At 48.8% G+C, this 10,855-nt stretch overlaps 1 protein-coding gene across 2 annotated transcripts in view; it reads right to left on the bottom strand.

Annotated features, from left to right (window-relative positions):
- Positions 1–613: 613 nt before the first annotated feature.
- The window catches only part of PNPLA2 (patatin like phospholipase domain containing 2), a 52,350-nt gene continuing 42,108 nt past the window's right edge, over positions 614–10,855 (bottom strand). Inside the window, exons 6-9 of one of the 2 annotated variants that reach the window (XM_037899587.2) lie at positions 9,395–9,568; positions 8,427–8,559; positions 7,335–7,457; positions 614–6,003 (exon numbers count right to left, since the gene is read on the bottom strand). In XM_037899587.2, the coding sequence (XP_037755515.1) occupies positions 5,739–6,003; positions 7,335–7,457; positions 8,427–8,559; positions 9,395–9,568 (695 nt within the window). In that variant the 3' untranslated portion in view covers positions 614–5,738. Of the gene's footprint in view, positions 6,004–7,289; positions 7,458–8,426; positions 8,560–9,394; positions 9,569–10,855 lie in introns of both variants that reach the window. The other variant, XM_037899588.2, reaches the window with a different exon arrangement.

Raw genomic sequence — 10,855 nt, 5'->3', positions numbered from 1 at the left:
TTACGCTTGACTTATAGTCACTTTAAATCTACTTTTATAGTTAATAAGTGTTTATTCTACCAGAAGCAGTGCGTTTGGGGTGTCAGAGGCTCCCCTTGGGATAACAAACCTGGTACATATCAATTTATTTGTTAAATTGATGAACTTATATAAGCTTGCAGCATCCAGAGGGCATAACTGGACACTGCAAGACGGAGGTTCCTAGAGCTGTGTCTGGGACTAGAGATATTGGCTAGTGTCATTCGCTTGCAGGTAGCTGGGAGCAGCTTACATGCTAGAGGCCGTTCATGAACAGCCCAGGAGGGGGGATTCTCACAGCAGAGCAGGGTAAGGCTGGCTCCCAAAGTCAAGGATTGGAGAGGCCTAGCAGATCACCCGTCCGAATAACACCAGAGGGGAACATCACAACCATGTCTCCTGAATCCCAGTCATGTGCACTGTCCACGGGGTCACACTACCTCCAATGCACTCAAGAGGAATGGCTCCCATTAGGCTGCCTAGAACTTGATGAACTGGGTGCAGCCCAAAGTTTCCAATGTACATCTTGGAGTGCATTTAAAATCTTTCATAAACTTTTAGTAGAAAAAGGAAGAAAGCAAGCCACCACACCAGCTGAGAATTTTTAGAAAGTTTTTATTAGAGGTATATTTTTGCCAAAATAAATAGTTACACTTTCTTCAGCAAAATATTAGAAAACAAGAACAGGAGGGGGAAAAAAGGCATCAAAATTTTAATGCTGAACGTTCAAGTGACTGAGTGCTACTTAATGACATTGCTGTGTAAATAAATCAATTGCTTATGTTGTCACTGATCTAATCACTGCTCTGACTTCAGTAAATTCCCGCAGTACTCTACATTTGCTCTATATGCTCTGCACAGGCACACCACATCAGCAGGAGAGCTCTAGGGAGGAGCTGGCCCACAGAGTTCTCACCTATACACTGCAAGTGAAACACTGAAACAGAAAACAAGTTTTATTTCTAGACCTGTACTTGGCATCTGCGGTTCCCTGCACTTTGTAGGCAGGCCTGAGTGCATCAGTTCAGGGCGAGGGCGCTAATGCATTACAGATTTACTGTAGTGGAGCCCTGCACCGGCATGGGGTGGTGGTGGTGGCAGATAGATTTCTCTCGTTTCCTTCCCCGACATGAAGCATGTTGAGAAACAACTAACTGCAGCTGCATTCAGAAAGGCAGATTCCACAGGGAGAGTGGAAAGGGGAGGTAGGGAGTGTGATGGGGAATGCAACAAGGAAGGGAAAGGGTGGGAACACAGTGTAAAGAAGGCACACTGTGGAGTTCAACACAATGCTGAACTGGCAGATGCATGTGACTGACCAAGCTAGTCCATTGTTTCCTTATCTCCTCCTAAATCAAATGCCAGCTCTCATCTGAGAAAAACGTATATATGCGCTCTGAATGGCGAGCTCATGGGACGCTTGCAAAGCTCAGCATAGCATTGACCAGAGACGGACTGCACAAGGCAGACAGCACGAATCTTGTCCACACGCCCCTCATCCACACTTGCCCTTTCTCCCATGGTAACTGGTGGAAGTCTCATCACTGAAGAAAACCATCGAAAACCAGACAGAAGTAGGAAGACTCTTTATTGTAGTCTGGTAACAGCCCTGCTGCATTGGCAGAGGGATAACCTAGATGACTGGAGAGAGCTAAGTTTCTCTGGCCCCCTATGATCTTCCAGAAGGGAGTGATCCCCAGGACCACTGAATATCAGAGAAGTGTTTGGCATCCTGTCCCCTTTAAGAGCCACTTGCAATAATATTAGGATTGAGGCAGACACGACACACACCCAGCATAGGGTACACTCATCGTGGTTTACAGAGCGAGTTCAGAAGATATGCAGTGTTGTGCATAACATAAAATAACTATACAGCACAACTTAATTTAGTCATTGGTTATATACACAAGTTCATTATGTGCCTCATAACAAGCAGCTAGCAGTATTTACATAAAGTATATTTAGTTTCTTGTGCACGTGGGCTAAGGTGCTATATTAATAAGCTTGACATTACAGAAAGCAACCTTGGTGTGAAAGTGGTGGAAGCTACGTGGCTCAGGACATTAGACAAAGCACTAGCAAACTGCTGAAGGGAAGTATCCTGCACTGGATCCCAGGCGATTGGCTCAATGTAACAGGGGTTCTCTCTCATTTCTTAAAGCCACACGCTGATTAGGACCAGCAGCACCACATTCAAGGGCTTTGAACTATTGCGTGATGCACATTAAAGTTGGTTTCTCTCAAGCCAAGTTTTCAAAGTGTCCTCTTGTGTTGGGCACTTCAGATTTTGGGCTGATCAATGTTTGTCTCACCAAAGAATGAGTTACAGCTGGCAAGGAATGTTAGACATAACAAGAAGGGGGTCTTCAAATATGTCAGACATAAAAGAAAGATCAGGGGGATGGTGTGGGTCCACTGTTCACTGGAGAAGGTGAGCTGGTATCAGAAGATGATAGGTAGGCAGAGCTGCTCCTACTTTGCTTCAGTCTTCTCACAAAAAACAATGTGACCGGACAACTAGCCAGGTTACCATAGACAATAAAGGGGAAGGGATACAGATCGGGGTAAGTAAAGAACACGTCAGAGATCTTCTGATCAATTTGAATTAATTCAAATCAGTGGGGTGTGATGCTATTCACCTGAGGGTACTGAAGGAATTAGCTGAAGAAATCTCAGAGCCAGAGGCAATAATATTTACAAACTCATGGATGACAGGAGAGGTCCTGGAAGACTAGAGAAGGGCTAAGGTGGTGCCCATCTTTAAAAAGTGGGGAAAGGAGGAGCCAGGGAACTGTAGACCAATCAGCCTGACTTCAGTACATGGGAAGCTATTAGAGCAATGTATAAAACATTCAATTTGCAAATACCTGGAGGATGCAGGCGTGATCAGTAGCAGCCAGCATGGATATACCAAGGACAAATCGTGCCAAACCAGCTTGATTTCCTTCTTTGACAGGGTAACTGGCTTGGTGGATAGGGGGGATGCGGTGGACATAATATACCTGGATTTCAAGGAGGCTTTTGAAACAGTCCCACGTGACATTCTGATAGGGAAGCCGGAGAAATGTGGGTGCAATGGAATTACGGTTCAGTGGATACATAACTGGTTAAACAATTGCAGACAAAGCGTAATGATTAATAGAAAGATACGGGACATAAAACAAGGGGGGACTGCCCACACTTTGGAGGATAAAGCTAAAATTCACAAGGATTTTGATAAATTGGAGGACTGGGTTATGGACAACAAAATGAAATTCAACAAAGACAAATGTAAGGTGCTATGCTTAGGGAAGAAAAACCAAATGCACAAATACAGAATGGGGGAAAACTGGCTAGCCTGGACTATTGCAGAGACAAATACCAGGCCCGTTTCATCTACTGAGCAGGCACTTGCACTATGCAGGTAATGTCACTTGAAGATTGGCAAGGGGACACTCTAAATCACACAAGCTTGTTTCCAGACCAGTGTCTTGTGGGCACAGACAGGTCTACCACAGCCAGGGCCTCTCCACCTTCAGAGTCCTGCTTGCAGATGGCAACCACAAAATGAACACCGTGGTTACTCGGTGAGCTCCTGGCTGCTTTCTGCCAGAAGGTCTCTGTGGTGCATGTCATTATAGGCATTTTAGCAATACTCTTTTTGGTGGAGGCAGACACTCCCACCCACACCAAGTGTATCATCCAGGCCGTGGCTGCTAGCAAGCAGCATGCAACCTCACCTTCAGAAGGAGGGACACCTTTTCTCATCAGGTCCAGGACACATATGCTCTGCTGGACTTTCTATTCTCTCTCTCTCTCCAAGCTGTTAGTTATTGATCATGTGCCAATCACCGGGGTTTCTGGGTGCATCTCCTCTTCTTTACAAAGTGGCATTGGAGAACCTTGTACAAGTCACTAGTCTATGTATACAGTATATAGCTGAACCTGCCCCCCCTCCAAAAAAAAAGGACACATGCATTTTGCTTTGGCCTATTGCAGCTTGTTTGTGCTAGCAGAGGTAGAAAGAAGCCCCACACAGCCAGAGGCATTGCAAGGAGAGGAACCTTGAAGATGGTTTTGTATCACAGACACAGTCACAGTATTAGGATTTTGGCTTTTTCAGTACGTACAATCCCCACTGGCGGCCATCTCTCCCCTCCCACTGAGAAATGAGGCAAATAACAGGTGGGACTAGACACCCATCCTCTCACGGAGAATGTGCCAAAGAAACAGCTTTGCTAGAAGCATATGTGCAATGGAATACTACTGGGTTACCTTGGGACACTGCATATTTCAAGGCAGCACCTTCCAAACACTGGGCAGAGTTCAGCTCTGGTATAACCCCACTGACTCATCTTTTAAGTGACAAAATAAAGATACAGTGGCCTGCACACAGATTTGGCACTTCTTGCTTCACCTCCCTGACTTCCTTGTTCTTCTTGCGCACACTATGCTGTCACCTTTGGGGCAGTACCACCTTCGGTCAGAATGGGGGGCACACAGCTCCCGCTTGGGGAGCTGACACGGCAGCATCTCTGGGACCGGCAATCTGCATCATCCAACGTCAGCTCCTTCACTAAGGTCCAAAATCACCACAAGCATACGCAGGTGCAACATCACTGGCTATGATGGAATTCTGTCCTTTTGCGCCAGCGGGGAATTGGGTTTCAGGGTTCTCCAGCTCCATGGTCCCTGGGACTTAGAACCCATTCCCCCTCCAGATGACCATCTCCTGGGCACCTGCTGCAACATTCCACCACAAGCCACTGGGACACAACATGCACTGTACAGTCTTCACGTTCGGCCTTCCTACAAGCCCTTCACATTCCTTCCCCAACGGCAGCCATCGGGCCAATCCAGGGAAGGAAGGCTGAGATTTCGCAATGCCACCTAAGGCTAGTTCAATTAAAATGAATGGGAATCAGGCACCTAAATCCTGAAAAGTCTCAGCTGAACATCTCATGTTCCCCCCCCACCAAAAAAAATTCCCAGCCAGTTTTATCACTTCAGATCTCAGGCCTCCAGAGCCCGATGGAGACAAAGATCCCTAAAGGAGAGAGGCAAGAGAGACCAAGAAGAGATGAAGGAAGCTTAGAGCACCATCTGTGGGTATCCAGTTCTCTCCTGTAACTCTGCTGTCCCAATGCCAATGAAATCTACATTAACAGCAGCAGGGTCAGAGCTGGCTTTGAGTGAGGACAGAGGTCAAAACTTGGCTCCAACGAAGGAGAGTTGAGAGGCAGGTTTGGGCCCATACAATAGCTGCTTTGGCACTGCGGGCTGCTTTACCTCCTGGTAGCACAAACAGTGAAGAGCCACAGGGTGCTGGATTGTTTAAAACAAAAAAATCAAAGAAGCAAAGCCATGAATTTGTAGATCTAAAACCAGAGACAATTAAAACAAGCTCCAGAGCATGAGCTACATCCTGATCTAGGCTACATCCCTCCAGGTATGTCTCCTGGAGGAGCCCATTGGAACCATTACAGCACAGTCGGGGATTGCCACCTCCCCCATGCTGGGTGCTGATACACTTCTCTAGGTGGTCATCATCAGCAAACATGTTCACTTTAACACAGTGCCCCCTTCCCCTAGTCAGGCAAGTAGCAATTAGCTACAATGGATGCCACTGCTTTGTTCATGGGGAAGCTCCCATCACAGGCTTGCAAGAACCAAAGGTGGCAGGTTGCTGAGATGCAGGTCTGACCCCACCAGCCTGTCCCGTCCTGGCTGCGGCTGGGGGCTCAGAAGTGTGGCAGGCTCTCTTGCACATGGTCTGTCGGCGAGAGTCTCATCTGTAGCCCATCCGACGGGAAGATGGAGGCCTGCATGTCCACGTTGATGCAGAACAATCCTAGCATGAGCTGGCGCTGATATTCCTCCCACTTTGTCTTAACGTCTGTCAGGGAGAGGTTGCTTCGCACCCATTGGGGCAGCACCTCACTGTAGGTAGAGGCCAAGGGGATTGGCAGGCTCTGGGTCCTTCGGAGCTCAAAATGGTAGTAAAGCCTGAAAGGCAATGAACATGGGTTACAACTTAAATACATGAGGGTAGGGACGCTCAGACAGCACAGTCCAGTGGCCAGGGCACTGCACAGAGAGTTGGGTGACGTAGGTTCTATTCCCGGTTATGGCACCAACCTGCTTGTGTGACTTTGAGCAAATCATTTCACCTCTATGCCCATCCATTTCTGCTCCCCCCTTTGTCTATCTTGTGTATTTAGACTGTAAACTCTTCTGGGTCGGGGCTGACTCTTACTAGGTGTACGTACAGTATTTAGCACAATGAAATCCTGATCTCCTTTGGCACCTCTAGGCTTTTCCATACCACGAGGAATGTTATTTAGATAAAGCATTATATTCTCACCTCAACCTCGGCCCACGCAGGGCACTGGCCAGGCATAATGCAGACAAGCAATGCTGGAGTTGTCCCCAAGTATCTCGACACTAGAGCTGGTTGGGAATTTTTTGGCAAAACTGTTTTCCGTTGGAAAATCCAGATTTGTCAAAATGGCATCTTTCCATGGGAAAGAGTCAGTTTTGATTAAACTTTTGTTGGGAAGGTTTCCTAAGTCCAGGATAGAATTTCTGGATAAAACCAGAGACAGAGAAAGAGCTGTACCCCAGAATAACCAACAGCTTGGTGTTTGGGGGACTCCGCCGGGAGACTCACGTTCAAGTCACTGCTCTGCCTGATTCAAAGCCAAGACTTGAACCTCCGTCTCCCTCATCCAAGAGGAGTGCCCTCCCTACCAGGCTGTTATGGGAGGTGGCGGGGGGGTGTCTGTCTCACAGTCACATGCACCTCAGTTTTGTCCCAGTGCAGAATGGGAAATTTTTTTGAAATCGCCAGAGTTTTCATGGGACGAGAAACCGGTTTCCCACCCAGCTGCACTCCATTCTGACCTGGACTACCCTGGCTCCCCTAGTACTGCCCCATGCTACTCCAGTCATAGGCCTCTAAGCAGAAACGGCCACTTGAGCTGAATTATCTTCAGAGGAAACTTTGAGGCTCCAGAGTCCTCAAGCTAACAACCGCCATGCAAACGGGCATCACTGCGTCTTCTATGAAATGGAGCCGGGTGGACAAGTGAGTACGGCTTTTATACCACGCCCACTGCTATGCTATCTGATCGTTTCAATACAGTATCATCCTGGGAGGGAGGGCGGGAACTTTACCCCAGGACTAAGCAACCCAACAGACAAGGTCTCTTGATTTGCTCCAAGTCGATTCAGTAAGAGTGACACAGCGGAAGGTGAAACAGATGTGTCCCCCTCCCACAGGCCGTACCCACCCCTAAATGGCTGCAGAGGGAGGGCTGGGAGGAAAGCAGAAGAACCTGGCTGAGAGATGGCTTCCCAGTTTCTTCTTGGCTTCCCTCATGAGATAGGTGCATAGATTACTCGTCTGTTCCTTCATCCACCTAATGTCCTCAGGGACATCCGGCAGCCATTCCAGCAACCTGAACAGGAGAGGAGGCACAGAAAGAGAACAATTAGCTGAGAGGCCACTGCTAGATCTGCAGACATGAGAGATGGAAAACATCTTGCAGACCTTCTAGTCCTAGCCCAGCAGGGCCAATGCATGACTGTTTTCCAAAGCTTCATGTCAAATGACTTGAATGATGGCGCTTCCACCGCTTCCTTGATAGGGCACAGCCTAGTCTTGCCTGGAGCAGCAAGATATACATGGATTTCACCCCAAGGCACTGACAGTCAGCATATTCATGTTGCCATCTCAGGGAAATTTAGTTCATGAACTCCAAGGAGGAGGTAACTAAGAGATGAAAGGCCACGTCACTTTCCAAACCTCTAAGAAGGCTTAAAAATGTAGCGAATTCAGGGATTGAACAGGGAATAGAATATTGAATGTGGTTTTCCTCTGCCTCTATTGCCTTCTTCCAGCCAGAAACACTATCTCCGTAGGGTGGGTCCATGCTTTACACCAATCCCAACAAAGCACTGAGACTTGTTGCTCTCCCCTTCCCCCTAAGGTGGCAAAATGGGGTCAAAATTCAGATCCAAAACTATCCTCCTCTCCTTCCTTTCCCCAATCAGACCACAATGGCATGTTAAACCTTGTAGGACTCATCCCACCCCCAGATTAACAATCGGGGGGGGGATGGGCCTACGCTAACGCCACGCCTCTCGACCCTCCTGTATCCTTCCACTCCTGTATTAGCGGTGCTGGGGAAGTTTACTACAACTCTCAGAGCAAGTTTCCAAACAGAACCAGCTCTCTTCAGCCTCATGAGTCAGACGGGCTGCGGCTGAAGTCCCAACACAGTGGCCGAGAGGAACTGAAGTTGTCTCCTGGGCAACTATCGTACACAGGAGGGCTGGAATAGATCCTCGCTCTGCCCTAGATCCATGCCCTACTGGCCACATGGCGTGCTGCGCAGCGCTACCAAGCAAACGGGTGCGAGGTTTACCTGACCGTGAAGGAGACGGCTGATTCCACAGGCAGCGTGTAGGGGATCATCATGGCAGAGGCCAAGCGTACAGGCAACAAGTTGGTGATGCCAACCAGCAGGCCCCTTTTCTCAGTGCAAGCTTCCAAAAGGGCTGAGGACAGAGAACACCACAGGGTCAGACCAGGCCCCTAGCAAATGCAGCGTGATTGTCCACCCCCCCACGTGCTACATGAGCTTCACAAATTATCCTGGCTCAGGGAAAGTCTCATTCAGAGCATGCGAGGAGACAAGGAGTTCAAGCCTTTGGCTTCATCTGGCTCATGAGGAGCAAAATCCAGAAACCCCCTTCTCTCCCTCCCACCAAGGGGAGGTGAGCGAGTTCCCGCTCCCGCTCACTTAGGCCACACCTAAGAGCTAAGTAGTGTAGAAGCAACCTACAGTGAGAGAAGGGGGTTTTCCCGTGGGGTAGGAACACCACCTCCCCGAGCGACAGTCAGTGGGAGCATTCTTCCATCAGTCTAGCTGTGTCTACACAGGGGGTTAGGTTGATGCAGCCGCGGTGCTGGAGGGTGTGGAGTTTTCACAACCCAGAGTGCTATAGCTGTGTCAACCTATATTTCTAGTGTAGACCAGGCCATAGTCTCTGTGGTCCCTCAGAAGAAGGTGCGCAAGCATAACCCAGTAGTCAGGATGTGTTGCACATGCTCCCCCGCCTCCACACACATACACCGGTGCCCAGTCTATACAGAATGTGAGGCTGGTGCAGCTCTCAACTACAGACCCTGGCTCTTTAGCTCAAGGTGTAGAGTTTCCAGGTTTTAGCTCAGGAGGGCTCCCGTTCAATACGCGGTGCATTAGCTAACATGGCGGTCAACAAGCAACACTCACATCCCAACAGGCCAGTGAGCTATGCTGGTCAGCTTAGAGAGGAGTGAGTTTTTCACTGGAACAGCTAAAACCCTGGACTGTCCCCCTAGGGACCATACCTTGGTTCAGTCTGGGTGGCAGGTGTTCAAAGATGTGGTCTTCGACAGCAGCCAGGGCGGTGTTCTCCCTCAGCTGGTCCTCAGCTCGTACCTCCTCCTCCTCCGGGTCCCTCTCCCCTGACGAGTTCTCAACAGCCAGGGGAGGGTGCGAGGGCCATGGGCGGTGAAGGAGACCTGGGGCGGGAAGGTGAGTGGAGGGACTGTGGCAATTTAGCCAGTCGTTTTGCTGGCCGATTGGTTAGAGTGCTAGGTTTTACCTCATCTGATGCCACGAGCGGGGATTAACATTACAGCCGTGAAATAGGCCTTCTATCTCCAACTGCGGGCAGCCATTTTGGCTACCTGTGTTATGATGCATAGCCAGGTATATTAGATACCTGCTCACCTATGGTGCAACGTGAAGCTGGAGTGCCTTCCTCAGCCAGGTAAGCTAACACCTCCCAGTACACTCTGGAAATACCGTAGGTTATTGCTTTCACAACTGTTTTATTGGTATATACTCGAACCATAGGCAGAGTCAGACCCATGCTTAATCCAAACCTCTCGGATTTACTATACGGCACAGATCCAGCCCACCCTGCAAGACTGTACCTGCTTGTAACTTCACCATTGGCAGACCCTGCCTACATGAAGGTCGTTTCCACCAGTGTAACCACACTTCACTGGTGCAGGCCCGCCATACCGACACACTATGCTGACAGAAAGCACAGCTTCCCCCAGAACAGGGACATCCAGTGACATCACAGAGACACTGCCTTTGTTTCCTTGCCATCCCCGGGGGCGAAGTACACAGGACAAAATGAATGAGTAAACTTGATCTGCTACAGCCTGGCCGCAAGGTGGCATCACAGGCACATGCAGTGTGCCATGAAAACAGCGTTAACACAGGTTTCCGAGTAGCAGCCGTGCTAGTCTGTAGCCGCAAAAAGAAAAGGAGGACTTGTGGCACCTTAGAGACTAACCAATTTATTTGAGCATAAGCCTTCGTGAGCTACAGCTCACTTCATCGGATGCATTCAGTGGAAAATACATCTGTACTTTCCACTGAATGCATCCGATGAAGTGAGCTGTAGCTCACGAAGGCTTATGCTCAAATAAATTGGTTAGTCTCTAAGGTGCCACAAGTCCTCCTTTTCTTTTAGCATTAACACAGGATGTCAGGAAAGCTGGAGCAGAAGTGTCTCACTGCATCAAGGCAGAGAATACGAGAGCTCTGCAGTGCTGAGACATACTTCAGTTTATTTCATTGCTTACAGGCTTTGAAGCATCAGAGGTCAAATTCACACGTGGTGTAACCCCGACTTCATTGCAGTTACACTAGGAATCAATTTGGCCCTGAGTTTTCCTGCATATCCCCGCCCCTCCCCCAACAACTTACAGTTAAACCCCATGGCCTGGCACAGAAGGGGTTAACCAAGCCAGACAGTGTCCCTTTAACATAAACAAATGCAGTCAGTGCAA

This window comes from Chelonia mydas, chromosome 6, assembly GCF_015237465.2.
Source record: "Chelonia mydas isolate rCheMyd1 chromosome 6, rCheMyd1.pri.v2, whole genome shotgun sequence".
NCBI classification, from domain to species: domain Eukaryota; kingdom Metazoa; phylum Chordata; order Testudines; family Cheloniidae; genus Chelonia; species Chelonia mydas.
The sequence above is the reverse complement of the archived record's forward strand: the minus strand, read 5'-3'. Positions and strand labels throughout refer to the sequence as shown.